At 46.8% G+C, this 22,454-nt stretch overlaps 2 protein-coding genes across 3 annotated transcripts in view; one reads left to right on the top strand and one right to left on the bottom strand.

The window, feature by feature from the left end:
* LOC114592563 (uncharacterized) overlaps nucleotides 1-22,454 on the bottom strand; it is a 400,972-nt gene that overhangs the window by 71,801 nt on the left and 306,717 nt on the right. Inside the window, 2 exon segments of the mRNA XM_077923100.1 lie at nucleotides 656-1,091; nucleotides 1,093-1,143. Coding sequence (XP_077779226.1) covers nucleotides 656-1,091; nucleotides 1,093-1,143 — 487 coding nt within the window.
* LOC114592567 (uncharacterized) lies at nucleotides 7,558-19,434 on the top strand. Of its 2 annotated transcripts, none has more exons than XM_028720804.2 (6): nucleotides 7,558-7,639; nucleotides 11,543-12,130; nucleotides 14,176-14,302; nucleotides 15,757-15,845; nucleotides 16,816-16,942; nucleotides 17,976-19,434. In XM_028720804.2, the coding sequence occupies exons 2-6, from the start codon at nucleotides 11,732-11,734 to the stop codon at nucleotides 19,157-19,159; spliced, it is 1,926 nt and encodes a 641-aa protein (XP_028576637.2). In that variant the 5' UTR covers nucleotides 7,558-7,639; nucleotides 11,543-11,731; the 3' UTR covers nucleotides 19,160-19,434. The 2 variants fall into 2 exon arrangements, with proteins under 2 accessions (XP_028576637.2, XP_028576638.2); XM_028720805.2 differs by lacking the exon at nucleotides 7,558-7,639 and adding an exon at nucleotides 10,351-10,912.

The raw sequence follows: 22,454 nt of genomic DNA, 5'->3' as shown, positions 1-22,454 counted from the left end.
TTGTTCGGATCTAGAGGAAAGTTCCTAAGTCGAAGCACCTACTGAAGGTCGTAACTGGAATCGTATGTAAGTAGAGCTGTACGTAAGTTGAGGTTCCACTGTATATATGATTTTACCTAAAAAACCCCAAACCTGCTCCATATTTTCCTCTTCCATGTGACAGCCCTTGAGATATTTGAACATGGCTAACATCAGGTTTAAGGTGCTGTTTTTAACCTTTAAAGCCCTACATGGCCTAGGACCCTCGTACCTATGGGACCGCCTCTCCTGGTATGTCCCACGGAGGACCTTACGGTCTTCAAACAAAAACATCTTGGAGGTCCCAGGCCACAGGGAGGTTAGGCTGGCCTCAACCAGAGCCAGGGCTTTTTTGGCTGTGGCCCCGATCTGGTGGAATGCTCTTTCACAAGAGTTACGGCCCTGCGGGACTTGACATCTTTCCGCAGGTCGGAAACAGTCGGACACGACTAAACAACAATAACAATCTGCATTCTGAACATGTGCACAATTCCTCCCCATATGGATCCAGCGATGTTTCAAAAGATTTCTACAGTGACTGAAGCTCTTTCCGCATTCGGAGCACTTGTAGGTTTCTCCTGTGTGTGTGTCCTCTGATGTGAGCTCAGGTTTATCCTCCGGCTGAAGCTTTTTCCACACTCTGAGCATTTGTATGGTTTCTCCCCCGTGTGGGTTCTGTGGTGCCTCGTAAGGTTTATCATACGACTGAAGCTCTTCCCGCACTCGGAGCATGCATAGGGCTTCTCCCCCGTGTGGGTTCTGTAATGTCTTGTAAGGTGCGTGCTCCGGCTGAAGCTCTTGCCGCACTCCGAGCATGCGTAGGGCTTCTCGCCTGTGTGGGTTCTGTGATGCTTCGTTAGGCTCGTGCTGTGGCTGAAGCTTTTCCCACACTCCGCGCATTTGTACGGCTTCTCCCCCGTGTGGATTCTGTAATGCTTCTTAAGGTTCGTGTTCTCGCTAAAGCTCTTCCCACACTCTGAGCATATATAGGACCTCTCCCCTGTGTGGATTCTCTGATGAGAAGTAAGGTCTGAGCTCTGGCTGAAGCTCTTCCCGCACTCCGAGCACTCGTTACGGCTTCTCTCCGGTGTGAACTCTCCGGTGTGCGCAGAGATGCGAACGCCACTTGAAATTCCTTCCGCACTCCAGGCATTTATATGGGCTATCCCCAACAAGAACACTCTGTGCGTCCCGGTTTTTTATCCTCGTTAAGATTTTGGCACACTGGGGCAGTTCAGTCCTTTTGTTCCCTGTGTGAGAGTCTTCTAGCACCGGGATTTCATGGAAGTCAGAGCTTTCCGATCTCTTACTCCGCTTTTGTCTGGGCTGTGTCTCCCGCCTCTGCTGCTCACTTTCTTTCTCATTCCTCCTCCCATCACCTGAACTGGTAAATAAACCTTGATGATGGGGAAATAGATAAAAAAATAAACCCAATTAACAGAAGTGGAATTGGAGAGTTAAATCTGGCCACACACTCAGTAGTATGGTTGATTAGCTGTAACGATGTCGTGCAGTCCTCCCCAACCTGGTGCCCTCCAAGTGTTTTGGACTACAAGTCCCATGAGCCCCCAAACAGCACAGTCAGTGGCAGAAGTGGGGAGCTAAGCCGCATAGGGCTTTAAAGGTCAAAACCAGCACCTTAAACCTGGCCCTGTACTCCACCGGGAGCCAGTGCAGTTGGTAAAGCACCGGATGAATGTGATCCCGCGGGAAGGACCCCATAAGGAGCCTCACCGCGGCATTCTGCAGCTGCTGGAGTTTCTGGGTCAGCTTCAAGGGCAGCCCCGCGTAGAGCGAGTTACAATAATCAAGCCTGGAGGTGACCGCCGCATGGACCACTGTGGCCAGATCAGGGCGAGAAAGGTAAGGGACCAACTGCTTAATACGGCGGAGATGGGAAAATGCCACCTTTGCTGTGGCTGCAACCTACACCTCCATGGAAAGGGCACCAGCTGACACTTTGAAACTCCTTGCCACTTGATATCAGGCAGGGTACCATCACTGTACTGTTTCAAAGCTGGCTAGAAACACTGCTGGCGTGTGTTTTACATGTCTCCCTGCAGGAAACACAGGCGGATGTCAAGACTAAGAAAATGATTAGAGATTGGAGTGTGTGTGGAGGGGGAGTCCTTCAGCTTTGGTCACGAAGCAGAGAGAGAGGACTACTGATGGGTACCAGCCGCGATGGCTGTGCTGGAAACCGCAGAAGGAAGGGAGAGTTGCTCTTGTGCTCAAATCCTGCTTGCTTGATTTCCATTGGACCACTGAGAGAACAGCATGCTGGACTAGACGGGCCGTGGGCCTGATCCAGAGGTCTCTTCTTCTGTCTTCTTGTGTTCTTTGCCCCGACTTCAGAGGGAACAATAAGCCTCTACCTTGAAGGAGTGCTCAGATATGAAGACAAATATATAAGTAAAGGACCTGCCCACATGATACAAATCCCCGTGATGACACTATGCAACAGAATGAAACAACACCACCCCCCTCTTTCTCTCCTCCCCAAAAAACCCCACAAGATAAACTGCGATAAACATTGAAAAAGACTCTGTGAATAGAAAGGCGCCTTTCCTCATTTATTTGTTTATAAAACCTTCAATAATTTGATGATCTCCTTCTACCGGTCAACAACAGAAAGTGTCCTTTCATACTGCATCACGGTGTGGTACGCTGGTTTGACATCAACTGATAGGAAGTGCCTACGGAGGGTGGTGAATACAGCACAAGATATTATGGGCTGTCCCGTGAATCCGCTGGATGAAATAGCGGAAGAACGTTGCCTCAGGAGAGTGAGGAAAATTCTCAGGGATGATTCACACCCTGGCCAGCACTTTCTTGATCTCCTGCCCTCGGGCAGAAGATATAGAAGCATTATTAGTCGCACCAACAGGGTAAAGAACAGCTTCTATCCATGGGCTGTTAGGCTGCTGAATGAAAATATAACAAAAGGGCAAATGACTTTTGGGTTTGGTGGGTGTCATAGCTGTCAACTGTCCCTTATTTGGCGGGAAACTCCCTTATCCCAGCGCCGTGTCCCGCTGCTGTCCCAGATTGATGATGTCCCTTAAATTTCCCGGGTTTCATGCTTGTCTGTCTCAGGAGGGAAGCAGCGGCTCAGGGTCCTCTGCCTCAAGAGAGCACGCGCATGAGCTGCCGCGTCTCCATCTCTCCCTTTTCCCCCTCAAGGGCGCGTCGTGAGGAGATGGGTGGCGGCGGGCGGGCAGGCAGCCCCTCTCTTGCGAGACTTCTGCCGCGCTGCCAGGGGAAGCCGGAGGCGACAGCGGTGGCTGAGGAGGCGGCCTGAGGGAGGAGGAAGAGAAGGGGATGGGGAGGGACGCAGAAGGGTGGTACTTTAGCAGCCGCCGCGGCGCCACAACCACGTCATGCTGGGCTCGTGGGCAGAGTGGGCGAGAGTCTCTCTAGCTCCCTCTCGGGCGGGGAAGGGCCGATGGAACTCATAAGCGAAGCAAAATCCCTTATTTTGGCTGCTGATCCCTTATTTTCGAGGCTGCTGGTCCCTTATTTTCAAATCTGTAAGTTGACAGCTATGGCAGGTGTGCGTCTGTAAACGAGGGGAATTAAGACTAAGAGAGCTGAGTGGGGGGTTCTCGTGTAATCTCACTGTATACAGGTTGTACAATAAAGTATTTCAATTTCAAAGCATTTCAATAAAAGCTTTTTTAAGGAAGAAAGGCTCAGATACCCTCCCTTTTGTGGCTTCTCCCTAGACCTACCTACTCACCCGCCCCTCTGCACCCCCCCTGCTGTGTCTAGGGTGGTCTCCTGCCCTCCCCCTTATCTGCAACTTCCTGACCTTTATGGACTTGCCTTCCACCCCAAACTCCCACCCCGCATAAATTTTTGTAGTAAGTCTGATTTCACGTACTGTGTAATGGACATGTATTTTTGATTTACCGGTAATTGAATACCTAGAAGTGCATTAAGTTATTTCTAATAAGACTTGGTTTGAATTATTATTAGTGAATATCAATATACGTATCAAGGCTTTGAGATTAGACCGCTGAAGAAGCCCAGAAACCTATCTTGGGAGTCTGCTACCTGCAAAACGCCAGCACCCTGTCGTCTACAACTTCATTAACATCCATCTACAACTTCACTAGCATCCCTTGGTATTGTGAACAACACCGAACTTACCTTTTGTTGGTATCTTCATGAACTTACCTAAAAAGATAAAGAAAACAAAAGACTGAGTTAGGCATTTGAAAAATGCATTGAAACCAGACATTATAAGTTCATCTTAGGTTGGATAGTTTGTAAGTCTCTGTGGCTTTGTACTAGGTTTTGTATTTTTCTCTCAGAAAATTGATAAAGAATGTATAATTATTTTGGTAATTATTGTGTGTATATTAGTCGCCAACGTATTGCAGGAGTCGTACTACTGTGACTACTACAAAAGCGAGCCTGCTTCAAATCCACGTTAAACTACAACACAACCCTATAGTTGAGATTCTTGCATTGCAAGACGGTTGGAGGACTAGATCAGGCATAGGCAAACTCCCGCCCTCCAGATGTTTGGGACTACAATTCCTAATAGGACCAGTGGTCAGGGATGATGGGAATTGTAGTACCAAAACATCTGGAAGGCTGGAGTTTGCCTATGCCTGCTTTAGACGATCCTTGGTGTCCCTTCCACCTCTACAATTCTGCGGGTCTATCGATGACTCTACGGTGGATGAGGAGCCTTGATATGCTGAAGATCAAACCTGGGGCTTCCGGGGCTCTGCCGCGGATTTTAGGGTGTGAAGCTCCCATGAGCCACTGTCCCACCCCTAAAAACCTATCTAAAAACTGCTGGGTCGGGGCAATGGGCCATCTATGTTCTCACAGTGGTCCACCAATGCCCAACAGCTTTCTCCTCTCCTGTGCTTTCCAGCAACTGGTATTCATAGAACCACAGAATTGTAACGTGGGAAGGGACACCAAGGGTCATCAAGTCCAACCCGCTGCATTGCAGGAAGCGTCTTCAGAAGCACTGGTGCCTCCAGCCATAGAGGCAGAGCAGAGCCCTCTTGGCTAATAGCCACCGATAGCCCTCTCCTCCTCCATGAATTTGTGGGAACCTCTCCTGAAAGCTACGCAGGTTGGTAGCGTCACTGCCTCCTGTCGCAAGGAGTTCCATTGGTTATCATCACACTGCAGGAAGAAACTTTTTCTTTCATCTGTCTGGAATCTTCCGATTTTTAGCTTCCTCGGATGTCCACGAGTTCTACTGTCAGGAGACTGGAAGAAAAACTTTGTATGGATGGATGGGGCGGGGGGGGGGGGGGCTTCCTTTTTTCAGAGGCCGCTGGAGGGAGGGGGAATCGCTTCCTGCTTTGCAGGGTTGGGATCCCATTCCTTTTTTTAAAAAAAATATATTTTTTCCTTAAATTCATTTTTCTTTTTCATTCATTACATACATCTCAAATTCTTAACATATACTATATATTCCTCTCTCCCTCCCCTCCAAAGCTTCCCCCAACTTCCGCTTCTGGTTTGTTTCTATTTTCACCCACTTTGCTATCTCTCAACAGAAAAAGTTATTAATGACATAACATCAAACCTAAAAACATAAAGATAAAAGTGAATACACCATTCTATTTCACTATCTTCTAAACATTTTCTGATGCTGTTAACGTGAATGTTTATTTTAATCCTGCCATCAAGTCTATTGACTTTCTTTGTTTCTGCAAATATAATCTGAATGGTTCCCAATCTTTTTCAAAGTCTCTGTTGTCCTTTTCTCTTAATCTATCTGTCATTTTTGCCAGTTCTGCATAGTTCATCAACTTTTCTTGCCACTGTTCTTTAGTTGGTATTTCTCCAGTCTTCCAATTTTGTGCAGTCAACATTCTTGCTGCTGTAGTGGCATACATAAATAACGTCCTCCTTTCCTTTGGTATGTCTTGACCTAAAATACCTAATAAAAAGGCTTCTGTATTTTTTTTTACAAAAGTTATTTTTTAAACATTTTCTTCAATTCATTGTATATCATTTCCCAGTAGGATTTTACCTTCTTACAGTCCCACCACATATGATAGAACGTACCTTCTAAGTTATTTTTTAAACATTTTCTTCAATTCATTGTATATCATTTCCCAGTAGGATTTTACCTTCTTACAATCCCACCACATATGATAGAACGTACCTTCTGTTTCACATCTCCAACACTCTTTCTTTTCGTTTTTATACATTTTTGCCAATTTAACCGGTGATAAATACCATCTGTACATCATTTTCATGACAACATTCCATTCCTAACAACAACAGCAATAATTTATTATTTATACCCCGACCATCTGGCTGGGAACTCTGACAATCATAGCTCTGCGAGGGAAGGATCTCTTAACAACTCTTTGGACCTTTAACAAAAATTTGTACAGTATGAATGTGGTTGAGCCAATGAGGCAGCTCACCAGAGTTTCAGGAAGGAGTTTAGGAGACAAGAGATAAAATCTAGAAAGGCTAGAAAAGCTCGAAAGTTTTGTCTGAGCGACTTTTCTCTCTCGTTCTTGTGCGCCATACATTTAAATCCGTGTTCCCCAAACTTGGGTCGCCAGCTGTTTTTTTAAGACTACAACTCCCATCATTCCTAGCTAGCAGGACCAGTGGTCAGGGATGATGGGAATTGTAGTCCAAAAGCAGCTGAAGATCCAAGTTTGGGAAACCCCGGTTTAAAACATGCCCTCCCAGAAATAATCATGGGAACTGTAGTTTTCTAAGGGTGCTGGGGCTTGCAGTTCTGTACGGGTTAAACAACAGTTCATGGGATTCCTTTTTGGTGCTTTTGTTTGTTTGTTTTGTTTTATAATATTTATTCAAGTTTAACAACTACAGAAAAAAGAAAAACAAGCAATAAAAAATTACAATAAAAAGGAAGAAAGAAAAAATACTAGAAAAAAGAAGGGGGGAAAAAGAAAAACATTTTAGAAACAAAAACATTATTAAAAAAGAAAAAAACGAAAAAAACCACCTATTTTCATAACCTTAACTTTCATTTACTTATTTCCTTGACTTCCTCACACCTCCCTCTTTGTATTCCAGTTCTATTAGTTGTCAGAAAGTTCTTTCCCTCTTTCACTGATCTAGTTCCATAATTCCTCTTAACACAGTTTAACTTCAAATTTTACACCTTTACCTATAATCATTCTATTCTTACTTAATTCTTAATAACGTTTCTACTAAAGCCGATTAATTTCTTTCCAACAACCTTCTAACATTCATTCATTTTACAATTACAATTTTACAATTTTTTGGTGCTTCAAACGTCCTGCTTATTTTTTTATATTGCATTGGGCTGCTTCTTTTACACACACACACACACACACACACACACACACAGTCTCAAAGCCACTTCACATCAAAATAAAACATGAGCAAGTAAAATTAACTAGAAGCCTTTAAAAAATAATAATAGAAGAACGGGCAACGCAAGGCAACGCGCTCCTCTACGAGCAAACTTGCGGGGTGTGTGTGTGGGTGGGGGGGAATTCAGCAGTCTAAAGGTTAACGCGAGAGAGTCGTCCTTCCTAGAGAGGCGCCTCAGAAGAAAGAGGAAGGCCCACTTCCTGCCTGCGCCACCCCCACCCCTCCTGCCACCATTCCCCTGGCAAAAGAGCATCTGGTGAGTGCAAAGGGGCCTCTCCGGGAAGGGGCGATTCCCCAGGGAGGGAAATAGCTCCGAGGAGAGCAGGGGACGGCATTGCATTGTTGCAATTGCATTGCATTGTTGCAATTGCATTGCATTGTTGCAATGCAGTGAATTGCATTGTTGCAATGCATCGCATTACAGCGTTGCAATACGTTGCATTGTTGCAATGCAATGCATTGCAGAGGAGTGGGCTTTGGTCGGGTCCCGTGGGGAGAGAAGCCCAAGGCAGGCAGAAGGAGGCAGACAGGGATCTCCTGCACCACCCCTCTTTTTTCAGTCCCTACAAAGGGAGACGCGGGGGGGGGGGCACCTCCAGGCTGTCACTATTGGGGGTGGGGGCAGGGATTCAAACGCATACGGGATCTACAGGTTTGCACAACTGTCGCCAAAGGCCCACTATTAATATAAATCAGGAGTCAGCAAACTCTTTCGGCAGGGGGCCGGTCCACTGTCCCTCAGACCTTGGGGGGGGGCAGACTATATTTTGGGGGGGAAATGAACGAATTCCTATGCCCCATAAATAACCCAGAGGTGCATTTTAAATAAAAGCACACATTCTAGTCATGTCAAAACACGCTGGTTCCCGGTCCGTCCACGGGCCGGATTTAGAAGGCGATTGGGCCGGATCCGGCCCCCGGGCCTTAGGTTGCCTACCCATGATATAAATTAAAAGCCAGACTTTTTGGACCCTCTCCAGAAGGTCTCCTTTCTTGAGCCCTAAACCTGATTTACTTCGCTTTGCGGAAAGCTTGCACGGTGCTTGAAGCAATTCCCCCCACTTCGTTTTGCTTGCAGAGCTCAAACCTTCTCACGTTGTTATTATTTTTATGATTAGTTATGAATTTTGTATACCACCCGTTTCCTGAAAATCGCAGGGCGGTTGACAACATAAAAATACAAAACGAGAACACAAAAGGCAGAGAATAACCCATAACCCTCCTCCCGCAAAGACAGTTACAAACTGCAAAAAGGAGAAAATAAAAATGTAATAAACCCGGCCCCCCCAAGGCAACGGAATGCTTGAATCCGCATTTAATTGAGCAAATCTCTGTTTCCTGCTGTGTAAATTTGAAAAGAGGAAGCCATCACACTGTATATTTAAAGCTTCTCGCAGGGAGGGAACTGCCAGAAGGCTTTCTGAGCTGGATCTCAGTGTCCGGGCTGTACAATGGGGTTGGAGACGCTCATTCAGGTATGCAGTGGTACCTCAGGTTAAGTACTTACCGTATTTTTCGCCCCATAGGACGCACCGCCCCATAGGACGCACCGCCCCATAGGACGCACCTAATTTTTGGGGGGGGAGAATAAAGAAAAAAAAATTTTTCCCCTCCCCAGGCACGGGGCAGGCGCGGGGGAAGCCCGAGCTTCCCCCGACCCCAGCCCCCAGAACAGCCTGATATCCGCAAGCCTAGGGAGCCACACTGGTCTCCCCAGGCTTGCGGAGAGGTGCGTGAAGCCCGGGGGCGCTCTTCAGCGCGCACCAGGCTTCGGGATGCAGGCAGCTCTGCGCTACCCTCCGGAGCCCCGCGCGGCTTCGCGCCAGGATCCAGAAGGTGGCGCGGAGCTGCAAGAAGCCCTGGAGCGCAGGCAGCTCCGTGCCACCCTCCGCAGCCCCGCGCCTTCGCGCTGGGATCCGGAGGGTGGCGTGGAGCTGCAAGAAGCCCTGGAGCGCGGGCAGCTCCGCGCCACCCTCCGCAGCCTCCTACGGAGGGCGCCCCGTGCTCCGCGCTGCCGGCTGCCGCCCGCAAGCCGTGCATGCCCGGGGGGAGTTCCCCCGGGCGCGCAAGGCTTGCGGACACCTACACGAAGCACAGGGCGTCCTCCGAAGGGCGCCCCGCGCTCCGCGCTGCAGGCTGCCGCCCGCAAGGCATGCGCGCCCGGGGGGAGTTCCCCCAGGCCCCCAAGGCTTGCGGACAGCTGCGCGAAGCACGGGGCGTCCTCCAAAGGGCGCTCCGCGCTGCAGGCTGCCGCCCGCAAGCCTTGCGCGCCCGGGCGGAGTTCCCCCTGGCGCCCAAGGCTTGCGGACAGCTGCGCGATGCACGGGGCATCCTCCGAAGGGCGCCCCGCGCTCCGCGCTGCAGGCTGCCGCCCGCAAGCCTTGCGCGCCCGGGCGGAGTTCCCCCAGGCGCCCAAGGCTTGCGGACAGCTGCGCGATGCACGGGGCATCCTCCGAAGGGCGCCCCGCGCTCCGCGCTGCAGGCTGCCGCCCGCAAGCCTTGCGCGCCCGGGCGGAGTTCCCCCAGGCGCCCAAGGCTTGCGGACAGCTGCGCGAAGCGCGGGGCGTCCTCCGAAGGGCGCTCCGCGCTGCAGGCTGCCGCCCGCAAGCCTTGCGCGCCCGGGCGGAGTTCCCTCAGGCGCCCAAGGCTTGTGGACACCAGCGCGAAGCACGGGGCGTCCTCCGAAGGGCGCCCCGCGCTCCGCGCTGCAGGCTGCCGCCCGCAAGCCTTGCGCGCCCGGGGGGAGTTCCCCCGGGCGTGCAAGGCTTGCGGATAGCTTCCTGGAGCCTGGAGAGTGAGAGGTGTCGGTGCGCACCGACACCTCTCGCTCTCCAGGCTTCAGCGAAAGCCTGCATTCGCCCCATAAGACGCACACACATTTCCCCTTCATTTTTGAAGGGGAAAAAGTGCGTCTTATAGGGCGAAAAATACGGTAATTCGTTCCGGAGGTCCGTTCTTAACCTGAAGCACCACTTTAGCTAATGGGGCCTCCTGCTGCCGCCACACAATTTCTGTTCTCATCCTGAAGCAAATTTCTTAACCTGAAGCACTATTTCTGGGTTAGCAGAGTCTGTAACCTGAAGTACCACTGTATCTTTCCTTTCCTTTATAATGCACAGTCTCAAATTAACTTAATCATTTTCGTACATGCAAACACAATATCATTTCCACCTTTTATTTACAAGAATCACTCTAGTTCTGCCAGGAGATTCTTATTCTTACAATAGTTTTTTAGGTATACTTTAAATATTCTCCATTCTTTATATACACTCTGTTTCGATTGATCTCTTACTCTCCCTGTCATCTTGGCTAGCTGGAGATATTCTATCATTAGGGCTTGCCACTCTGCTATCGTAGGTATTGCTTCATTTTTCCAATTTCTTGCCACTAATATTCTGGCTGCCGTTGTTGCATACATGAACAATGTTTCACAATTTTCTCAATGGAATTTGCCGCCTGCCCATTGCGCCTTGGTTCTCAAACGTTGAGGAAGTCGAACTTCCAGACAGGATTCCGTTCGACAACTGAGGTAATAATAGTAATACAGTCATACCTCATGTTACGTTTGCTTCAGGTTGTGCGTTTCAGGTTGTGTCCCGTGGTGACTCGGAAGTAATGGAACGGGTTACTTCTGGGTTTCGCCACTCACGCATGCGCAGATGCACAAAATGACGTCACACGCATGCACAGAAGCGGCGAATCGCGACCTGCGCAGACGTGGGTTGCGTTCTTTTCAGGTTGCGAACGGGACTCTGGAACGGATCCTGTTCGCAACCAGAGGTATCACTGTAATAATAAAAAACCAAAGGACGTTTTTCAGCCTCCAGCTGTTGATCTGGCTGCAGCCAAGAGGAAATGAATAAGATATTTATGGAGGAGTTTGAGGCCAGGGAAAACAAGAGAAGGGGCTACTTTGTGGGTGGCCCAGTTCTTGATTTTAGAAATGCGATCAAAGATTGCATCGCCAACACTGTAGCGACCTAGAGGCAAAACCACCGCATGTGGGTGCATAACTTATTTACTTATTACCCTGCCATTCACGCTAAGGTGCCAGGGTGGGTTACAGCATTACAAACAGTATTTTTAATTTTCCCCCCCAAACAGCTCTTCAATCTCTGGTTTCTCACTGAGCCTTAACATTTGTCTGTTTTTCCTGCAGGCAGAAGCCAGTTGGTAGCTAGCTGGAATCGTCCGCACCTGCTTGCGAAAATACCTTTGCTCCACGCAGAAGAACTCCATCCCTTTGCAAGCCTCCGAGCCGGACAGCTCTTGGCTTTAACAAGAGAGAAATTGGCGGGAGAATATATTTACGGCGATCTCGGAAGCCGCCTTGGTGTACAGAGCGAAGATGGAGGAGCGAACCGCAGCTGGCCCTGACGCTGTTGAGATTGGGAGCCGTGGGACGTACGGGGAAAAGTCTGTCCCAGAGATCCCGGGGGTGGACGATGCCAGCTCTGATGACCAACGCCAGCGCTTCAGAGGGTTACTCTACCAGGAGGCCAAGGGACCCCGAGAGGTTTGCAGCCGACTCCACAGTCTCTGCCGTCGGTGGCTGAAGCCGGAAAGGCTCACCAAGGCCCAGATGCTGGACCTGGTGATCCTGGAGCAGTTCCTGGCTGTCCTCCCCCCGGAGATGGAGAACTGGGTCAGGGAGTGCGGAGCGGAGACCAGCTCCCAGGCGGTGGCCTTGGCCGAAGGCTTCCTCCTGAGCCAGGTGGAGGGGAAGAAGCAGGGAGAGGAGAAACAGGTGAGAGAATATTTCCATCTTTTTTATTATCAAAATACATATACATTTACACAATACATGAACACAACAAACTATCAAATTTTCCTAATATAAAACATACCTACATTACCCTATATAATACCTACCTATACTATACATATCAACATACCTACACACCTACCCCATACGGACACCTACCAAGTGACTTGACTTCCACCCGTTCTTGTTACGCTACTTTATTTTTCCAACTGGCTTAGACACATTTCATTACTTCTTCAATCTCTTCTTTTATCTTAACTTTACTCTCCTTTCGCTCTAATCATTTTCTGGATTCACTCAGTATCTGTCAGAAATTCTACTTTTTCCACATAAATTTTGATGTATTCCTTAAAGATTGTTGTTGTTGTTTAGTCGTTTAGTCGTGTCCGACTCTTCGTGACCCCCTGGACCAGAGCACGCCAGGCACTCCTGTCTTCCACTGCCTCCCGCAGTTTGGTCAGACTCATGTTTGTAGCTTCGAGAACACTGTCCAACCATCTCCTCCAGCATCAGAATTCAAAAGCATCAATTCTTCGGCGATCAACCTTCTTTATGGTCCAGCTCTCACTTCCATACATCCTTAAAGATAGCCCACTCCTTATTCACTTTTTGTACCATATCTCCTCTTATCCTCCCTGTTAGTTCGGCAGTATGGAAGTATTCCATCATTTTAGATAACCAGTTTGTTTTAGTTGGGACGCTGCTGCTTTTCCAATTTTTGGCAATCAGTAACCTTCCCCAGTGTCACAAAACATTTGCTAAAAGAAAGGCGGCAGCGCAGTCTATCGTCACATCTCTAGGTCTCCAGGGAGTTAATAATAATAATAATAATAATAATAATAATAATAATTTATAATAATTAATTATTTATATCCTGCCTATCTGGTTTGTTTCATTTAAATAAGATTTTTTGGATTTAAATTGGATTTTTTAAATTTAAATCAGATTTTTAAAATAAGATGCTTTTGGAGGAAAATCTTCCTAAAGACAGTTTTCTATTTAAGTTACATTACAGTCCAAAGGCTATAAGGAAGTAAGGAAAGACTATCAGGAAATAAGGATTTGTTTTAAGTTTTTCATGTGTGCTAAAACTCCGTTAAAAAAAATAAAATTATTTAATCACATCAGTTAACAAACATGGATACATATGCAATAATGTTATTGTTTTAGTTAAATAAACTGTTTAAATTATTATTAAGGATATGATGATTTTTCTCCTTCTGATAAAGTACAGCAGGAAAGTTGTCCAAATGTAAACAGCCAACCTCACAATAGACTTACCGTATTTTTCGCTCTATAACACGCACCCGATCATAACACACACGTAGTTTTTAGAGGAGGAAAATCCGTAGGCATGCCACCCGTAGGCATTCCCTCCATAACACGCACAGACATTTCCCCTTACTTTTTAGGAGGAAAAAAGTGAGTGTTATGGTGCAAAAAATACGGTAATTTGTTCTGGAGGTCCGTTCTTAACCTGAAACTGTTCTTAACCTGAAGCACCACTTTAGCTAATGGGGCCTCCTGCTGCCGCCACACCGCCAGAGCACAATTTCTGTTCTCATCCTGAAGCAAAGTTCTTAACCTGAAGCACTATTTCTGGGTTAGTGGAGTCTCTAACCTGAAGCGTATGTATCCTGAAACGTATGTAATCCAAGGTACCACTGTAATTTCATTATTTCTAATAGTATTAGAAATACAGTATTTCTAATAGTATAACCAAATCAGTAATTTTTGATATAACTGTAAAAGCTACTAGTGATTTAAATCATGATATAAATTGTGATTTAAATCATGATATAAATCGTGATTTAAATCATGATATAAATCGTGATTTAAATCAATTTGATTTAAATCAAATCCGCCCTGGTGGCAGGTGGGCCATTCTCTGCTTCCTGTGTTCCTGTTCCATCGCCACTGAGTCCTGCAGAGTTTTGCAGAGCTGGAAGAAGAAGATGGTGAAAATCCATCCCAGTCCCCTAGTTTTCTTCCCTGCTCCCTGAATAAAATCTTGGTTGCTGTTTCAGGTGCCGCGGTCCCTCCCACAAGCGGTTGCTGATTCCCTCGAGTCAGAAAAGGACGTTCCTAATGCCTGCAAGAAGTCACTCTGTTTGGGAATCGCGCCAGAGATTCGGACTCAAGACGTGTCGCTGGGTAAGGGAGGCTTTCCCGTTCCTTGAGTTTCTGGGTGCTATGACGTTCTCCAGGAAAAAGTCTAGGTCTCCTTCTTCCTTTTTGTGGAAGCCTGTAATTAATGAGTCGCTGATCTTGCCTGTGGGGGGTGCCTGTCCATCTCTGAGTGTGGGTCCTACCCCCACAACTCCCAGAGCTTATTCCTCTCTCAGCCTGAGGGTTGAATTCACCATAACTCTAAGCTGGGTTTGACTGCACGGAGCAAGTTCCGTTTGCACGACAGGATTAAATCTGTTTGGAGTTTTCTCTTAACTCTCCAGAACAGATTTAGCAGGCTTTGGGGAGAGGGAAAAATCCCACTGCAATAGTAGATCTTGTTCTGTACACACAATGGAGTCGAATCCCATCTTGTCTCCTGTTTTAATTAATGTACAGTCATACCTCAGGCTACAGACGCTTCAGGTTGCGCGTTTTCGGGTTGCGCACCACACCGAACCTGGAAGTACCAGAACAGGTTACTTCCGGGTTTCGGCAGAAGCACTAAATTGCGCTTTGTGCATGCGCAGAAGTGCCGAATCATGTGGTGCTGTGGGTTGCGAACGTGCCTACACGGATCATGTTCGCAACCTGAGCGTCCACTGTATTGATTCAATGTAATTGTTTTACCACGCATTTCAGTTATGTTTATATTTTAATTTTAACATTTTCCTCCTTCTCTCCTCTTCTCCCTCCTCTCTCTTTTTAAAACTGATCTATGGGAGATCTGAAAGTGGCAAATTGAATGACTTGGTGATCATAATGTTTTATTGTTGTTGATGATTATTTATGTCCCTCTATATTATCTTGTTGGGGACGCGGGTGGCGCTGTGGGTAAAAGCCTCAGCGCCTAGGACTTGCCGATCAGAAGGTCGGCGGTTTGAATCCCCGTGGTGGGGTGTGCTCCTGTCGCTCGGTCCCAGCGCCTGCCAACCTAGCAGTTCGAAAGCACCCCTGGGTGCAAGTAGATAAATAGGGACCACTTACTAGCGGGAAGGTAAACGGCATTCCGTGTGCTGCGCCGGCTTGCCAGATGCAGCTTGTCACGCTGGCCACGTGACCCGGAAGTGTCTGCGGACAGCGCTGGCTCCCGGCCTCTAGAGTGAGATGGGCGCACAACCCCAGAGTCTGTGAGAAGTGAGGTTACAGGGAACCAGACAGAGGGCCTTCTTGGTAGTGGCACCCGCCCTGTGGAACGCCCTCCCATCAGATGTGAAAGAAATAAACAGCTATCTTATCTTTAAAAGACATCTGAAGGCAGCCCTGTTTAGGGAAGTTTTTAATATTTAATGCTGTATTGTTTTTGACACTCGATTGGGAGCCGCCCAGATGGGTGGGGTATTAATTATTATTATTATTATTATTATTATTATTATTATTATTATTAGCACTGGTTTTCTAAAAGCAAAAACAACATCTGTTTTCGCCATCTTCTGTAGCAGGCAATGGCGTGTTGTCCTTGACCCTCTCCGAATCATCCCTCACTTGTGACAGAGCAACAGCAACAGCTTCTGCACAGTCAACTCGGGTAAGGACCGCCAGAAAAACATGTACACAGGATGGTTGGGGAGCCTCCACATTCCATAGATTCACAGAAGTGTAGAGATGGAAGGGACCACATGAGGGTTAGCTAGTCCAGCCCCCTGCAATGCAGGAATCACACCCGAAGAATCCCTGACAGATGGCCACCTGACTTCCAATGAAGCAGTCCATAACCTTCTGAGAGGGTCTGTTCCACTTGTGAAGCAGCTCTTATCGTCAGAAAATTCTTCCTAATGCTTAGTCTAAGTGCATACAGTCGTAGCTGGGTTTTCAAACACCTTAGTTTTGGCCCCCAAACAGAAATGACTGTTTCGGTTTGCGAACTATTTTTGGAAGCCGAACGTCCGACAGGGCTTCCTGCAGCCAATCAGAAGCCGTGTTTTGGTTTCTGAACGTTTTGAAAGTCGAAGGACTTTCGGAACAGATTCTGTTCTACTTCCAAGGTACGACTGTATATCGGGTGCCTGTCATATGTTGATAGAGATGTTAAACCCATCAAACGACACACAACAGAGGCTGCGAGCTCTGCTTATTTTGCTTAGGCAAAAGTTTGGCTCCAAAGGGGTGGTGGAGGTGGTTTGGAAGGGGATGCTCATTTCTTGCAAATCGGAAATCTTGCAGAATCTGTTAGTCAAATTTTCGTTTGTATGCCGCCTTTCCAAAGTTAAAAGCGTGCTCAAGGCGGCTTACAACATATAAAAAAATTAGATAACTACAAGCACAACAAAAGTGGTCACAAACAATTAGCGAAGCATCAAAAAGCACACGACCCAATTGAACAATTTCCACATAAATAATAATATCCAAAATAAAGGTGCAAAAAATGAACAGTGACAACAGCAACAACCATTCCCACAACAACCGCTCTCCGCTAAAAATACCCTAGCCCAAGCTATATATGTATAAATGTAAGATACATATAACTTGAAGGACGTGGCATTTTATTCCCCATTCAGGGTCCCATGGCCTTTGAGGAAGTGGCTGTGTGTTTTACCGAGGAGGAGTGGGCTCTGCTGGATCCGGGCCAAAGGGCTCTGCACGGGGAGGTGCAACTGGAGAATTACTGGAACGTGGCCTCTCTGGGTAAGGGCCACACTTTGTTAAGTCCCATCCATTTGTTACAATACAATACAACTTTTAAAAATGCTGCCACAAAATATACAGTGAATCTTGAAAATATTCCTCTCAGGTGTCAAAGGCCAGGTTAAAGAGGTTTGTCTAAGGCATATATACAGTGGTAACTTGGTTCTCGAACTTAATACGTTCCGGGAGTCTGTTCAACCCCCAAAACCGTTTGACAACCAAGGCGTGGCTTCCGATTGGCTGCAGGAGCTTGCTGCACTGAAGCGGAAGCCACGTCAGACTTTCGGCTTCCGAAAAACGTTCGCAAACCAGAACACTTACTTTGGGTTTGCGGTGTTTGGGAGCCAATTTGTTCGGGAGCCAAGCCATTTGAGTACCAAGGTACCACTGTAATGAAGTTGCCAGACACACTTCTGTAAGGAGGGAGTTCTACAGCTTATTGTCTGCCACCATCACTCTCCTGAGCTTCGGGGGGGTGGGGGTGGGCTTCTTGGAGGTCTGTAGGAAAGGAGGCAGTTTTTCATATATTTGGGGCCTGAATGATTTATGGCTTTAAACACAAGCATGAGTACCTTGAATTGGGCCTGGGAATTAACCCCGTTGCCTGGTACCCAGTGCAGCTTGGAACTGTAAGTAAAGCATTTTAAACTTACTTAGCAGTGTGTGGTCTGTTCATTGCAAAAGGGGTAGATCAACTTACATGCAGCTGAGATGGGATAAAAAAATGCAGCTGTTTGAAAACATGTGTTATATGAGATTTAAATGGAACCCCAGACAGTAATTTGGCCGCTGCAGTTTGGACCAGTTGATGTTTCTAAGTCATCTTCAAGTGCAGCCCCAATCAAATCTGGAAGGAACTTCTGTTGGATGTGTAGAGCAGTTATAAGTCTTTGGAAAGAATGTGGAAGCAGAACCACACCTGTATGATGTCTCCTCTGCAGCAGTATATTTGGCATGATGGGTGATTAAAAAAATACTTCCTTCTTGTTCCCCTGCTTTGTCCTCTAACCAAGTTTCTCTCTCTGTATTCCAGAAGGTGATGAGTGGGAGCGTAAGACTGATGAAGGGACATATGGAGAGTCGTCGGAAAGGAACAAGAATCTAGAAATGGAAGAGGGGATTGGAGATCAAGTTGAGCCAGAAAAGCAGGAAGGAAATCAAACGGAGATGTGGATGAATGAATCTGTTACGTGGCAGGGTGACAATTTCCCCGAAATCTTAGTTCAGCAGGGAAAACAGAAAGGGCAAAGAAAAAATGTCTGCCCAGTATGTGGGAAAAGCTTCAATCGCAAGTCAGACCTTAACGTTCATTGGAGAATCCACACAGGAGAGAAGCCATACAAATGTCTGGAGTGTGGAAAGAGTTTCCGGCAGCTAGCAAGCTTCTCGTCACATCAAAGAATTCATACGGGAGAAAGACCGTATAAGTGTTCCGAGTGTGGAAAGGGATTTTACGACAAATCGAGCCTGGTCATCCACCAAAGAATCCACACAGGAGAGAAACCATATCAGTGCTTGGTATGTGGAAAAGGCTTCCATCAAAGCTTCGGCCTGACTTCCCACCAAAGAATCCACACTGGGGAGAAACCGTACGTTTGCTCGGAATGCGGGAAGAGCTTCTACGATAAGCCACACCTTACTAGACACCAAAGAATCCACACGGGGGAGAAACCATATACTTGCACGGAATGTGGAAAGAGCTTCAGCCAAATCACGAGCTTCACTTCCCATCAGAGAATCCACACCGGGGAGAGACCCTTCATGTGCTCTCACTGTGGAAAGAGCTTTTACGACAAGTCCAACCTTCTCACACACCAAAGAATCCATACAGGAGAGAGACGATACGAGTGTCAGGAGTGTGGGAAGACCTTCAGTCAGAAAAAGAGCCTCACCTCTCATCAAAGCATACACACAGGAGAGAAACCGTATCAGTGCCCGGAGTGTGGGAAGTATTTCAGGCAGCAAACAGACCTTACTTCACACCAGAGAATCCACACTGGGGTGAGACCTTTCCAGTGTCTGGAATGTGGGAAGAGGTTTTACAGAAAAGCGGATCTAAACAGACACCAAAAAGTTCACGCTGGGGTTGGGAGACCCATCATTGCTTGGAGCGTTGAAATGGCTTCAGATGGCGTATCCATCTTATGCCCTCTAGGGGAATTCACAGAGGAAAGCCAGTGTATGGCTTCTGAGATTAAGCAAGAACCCTGTTGCTAGCACAGCCCTTCTTAGCCATCAGAGAACCCACACAGGGAATTCAACTCCTCTGCCCCAAATGAATACTTGGGAGTGTTGGGGAGCATAAAAGAAGCTTTCGGAGAATTGAAAAGCTTGCTGACTTGTTTTGTGACATTTCAGTTGGCCCAAAGAAAGGTTTTGCCTTACTGTGGACTTCTCATTTTGTACTTCCATTTTTTGCACTTAAGATTTCTGTAAAAAAAAAAAAAAAGTTTTCATACTATTCTGAACAAACAAATGAAGAAGAAGAAGAAGAAGAAGAAGAAGAGTTTGGATTTGATATCCCGCCTTTCACTCCCTTTAAGGAGTATCAAAGCGGCTAACATTCACCTTTCCCTTCCTCCCCCACAACAAACACTCTGTGAGGTGAGTGGGGCTGAGAGACTTCAAAGAAATGTGACTGGCCCAAGGTCACCCAGCAGCTGCATTTGGAGGAGCGGAGACGCGAACCCGGTTCCCCAGATTACGTGACTACCGCTCTTAACCACTACCCCACACTGAAAGCTTCAAGTCTTGCAGATGCAAGAGTTAACCATGATACAGATTGTGAAACTGGTTTTGGACCATGGTTTCTGTTGGACCAGCTTCTCATATGAGCATGCTTGGAGATCAAGGTCATCTACGTAGGCCCTCTTGTCAATTCCAAACCTACGCCTGGGGAGGGGCCTTCCTCTGTCGCCACACCCTTCCCATGGAGATTTCACAGAACTGTAGAGTTTGAAGGGACCGCGGGGACCACCTAGTCCAACCCCCTGCAATGCAGGAATGTTTTTGCCCAACCTGGGACTTGAACCCTTGACCCTTAGATTAAGAGTCTCATGCTGTACCAACTGAGCTATCCAAGGTGATTTGTCCCTCCTCTCTGATTCATGGCCTTTCATTGCAGTGTTAAGACCAGCCTTATGTTTAAGCACTAGCCTGATAGCCTTAGGAGACAAGGAATTGTGGGCAGGCAAGTGAGGGGGGCAGTATTCTGTACCCACTCTGAGTTCAGCACAAAAGGCAAGTGGGTTGTCAGAGGAGGGATGGGGTTTTCCGGCACTATTTCCAGCCCAGCATGAGGGTAAGGAAAGAATAATGGCAGGCCAGTAATTTTTGTGAACTTATTTATAAGGCCGGTTTATTTTAGGGAGGTCTTCAGCGTTTGGAGGTTGGATTTGATTGATTGGTTTGCCATAATTGATATATAATCTTTGTGGGATATTTTCAATGTTCCTTCCTTCTTTTTCTTTTCGATATTGCATGGCCATGATTGCATAAGTAACATACATATTTGGTTTACGCGCCTTGTATTTTCACAAAGCATCTTCACTGCAGCATCTTTTAATCTCTCTGTTTAGGATGGGGTGGGAGAGGAGGCAAAACGGAAAGCTGTTTGTCTGTCAAGTTTGTTTTTGTACCTTTCTGCTTTCTGTTTGGTGCTGTCTTCTCCTTTTTTTGTGTAATCAATTTATATTGAAAGTTTTCAACATCAATTGCAATAAAAGCCTAATAATAATAATAATAATAATAATAATAATAATAATAATAATAATTTTATACGCCACCCATCTGGCTGGGTTTCCGCAGCCACTCTGGGCGGCTCCCAACAGAATCTTAAAAACATGATAAAACATCAGTAAAAGCTTTCCTAATCAGGGCTGCCTTCAGATGTCTTCTAAAAGTCAGATACAGCGGAACCTTGGTTGTCGAATGCTTCAAAGCTGAACAATTTGGAACCTGAACGCTGACAATCCAGAAGTGAATACTTCCATTTTCGAATGATTTTCAGAAGCCGTACAGCTTCCAAGCCACATTTTTCATTTTTTCCCATTGACTTTGCAGCCAGCCCATTGATCCTCAGTTTTTGAACTTTTTGGAAGTTGAACGATCTTACGGAATACAGTGGTGCCCTGCAAGACGAATGCCTCGCAAGACGAAAAACCCGCTAGACGAAAGGGTTTTCCGTTTTTGAGTTGCTTCGCAAGACGATTTTCCCTATGGGCTTGCTTCACAAGACGAAAACGTCTTGCGAGTCTTGTGATTTTTCCCCGCTTTCCCCCCCTTTTTCTAAGCCGCTAAGCCGCTAATAGCCTTTTAGCCACTAAGCCTTTAATAGCCGCTAAGCCTCTAATAGGGTTGCTTCGCAAGACGAAAAAACCGCTAGACGAAGAGACTTGCGGAACGGATTATTTTCGTCTTGCGAGGAACCACTGTAGATTTAAGTTCAAAAACCGAGGTTCCACTGTAGTTGTTTATTTTCTTGATATCTGATTGGAGGGCGTTCCACAGGGCGGGCGCCACCACTGGGAAGGCCCTCTGCCTGGTTCCCTGTAACTTGGCTTCTCGCAGCGAGGGAACTGCCAGAAGGCCCTTGGCACTGGACCTCAGTGTCCGGGCTGAAGCTAATATAAAAAAGGGAAAAGAGCAAGAATAACAAAAGCAAGACAATAAAGATGGAAAAGAAGAAAAAGGGGATATAAAGCCCTCTCTTAAAATGATTTCTTCATCCTTATTCCACACAAAGAAGAGTTCTGAACCCTCTCAGCTCTCACAAAGAATCTTAGAGTTGGAAGGGACCCTGAGGATAATCTAGTCGAACCCCCTGCAATGCAGGAATACGCAGCTGTCCCGGACGGGGATGGAACCTGCAACCTTGGCATTATCAGCATCACGCTCTAACCAACTGAGCTATCCAGGCTCCCTCTATAACTGATACGTAACCTTTGTGGGATATTTTCACTGTTGCTTCCCCTCACCCCCAAATCGCTCTATTTCTGGCTTGTAGATTTTGTTCTCTTCCTTTTGAAATACTTCTCGTTTGTGCTCGCATATGTTGTTGCTTTTAATTGCATATTATTATTATTATTATCATCATCATCATTTTCCTTAGCAGCATTGAACTATATATGGAAAGGAAAGGCATAAGCATTGAAAGCAAATCAATAAAGGAAAACTTATGGATACACGAGTTCTTTACTGTGTGAGAAGGGATTATCTGATGCCCTCAAGGCTCTTTGGGCTTCCTTGGGACACCTGGATCAGTTCAGAGGACCCCCCGCTCCTGAGGGATGGAGGCTCTGCAAGGTAGCGACTCTGCAACTCCTATTGGCTGCTGGAGCACAGCTGCTCTGTCGAAATGCATTCATCACCAAATGGCTATAGGCGGTCTAGTACTATCGCATCCAACACGGGGATCCAATCAGAAGTCAGGGATCGAACCTGAGATCTTCTGCTTGCAGTGCAAATCTCTCTCTTCTCTCTTTGGCAATCACTCGTAGCAAGTAACAGTTAC

This window comes from Podarcis muralis, chromosome 2 (assembly GCF_964188315.1).
Source record: "Podarcis muralis chromosome 2, rPodMur119.hap1.1, whole genome shotgun sequence".
Classification (NCBI taxonomy): Eukaryota; Metazoa; Chordata; class Lepidosauria; order Squamata; family Lacertidae; genus Podarcis; species Podarcis muralis.
Note: the sequence above shows the minus strand (reverse complement) of the source record. Positions and strands in the feature narration are given on the sequence as shown.

What these genes read in the sequence shown, in the direction of transcription:
- LOC114592567 (XM_028720804.2), top strand. Translation starts at nt 11,732, where the DNA reads ATGGAGGAGCGAACCGCAGCTGGCCCTGACGCTGTTGAGATTGGGAGC. An exon ending in GACTCAAGACGTGTCGCTGG is followed by an intron (nt 14,303 to 15,756) that starts GTAAGGGAGGCT and finishes CATCTTCTGTAG; the next exon opens with CAGGCAATGGCGTGTTGTCC. An exon ending in CTGGAACGTGGCCTCTCTGG is followed by an intron (nt 16,943 to 17,975) that starts GTAAGGGCCACA and finishes TCTGTATTCCAG; the next exon opens with AAGGTGATGAGTGGGAGCGT.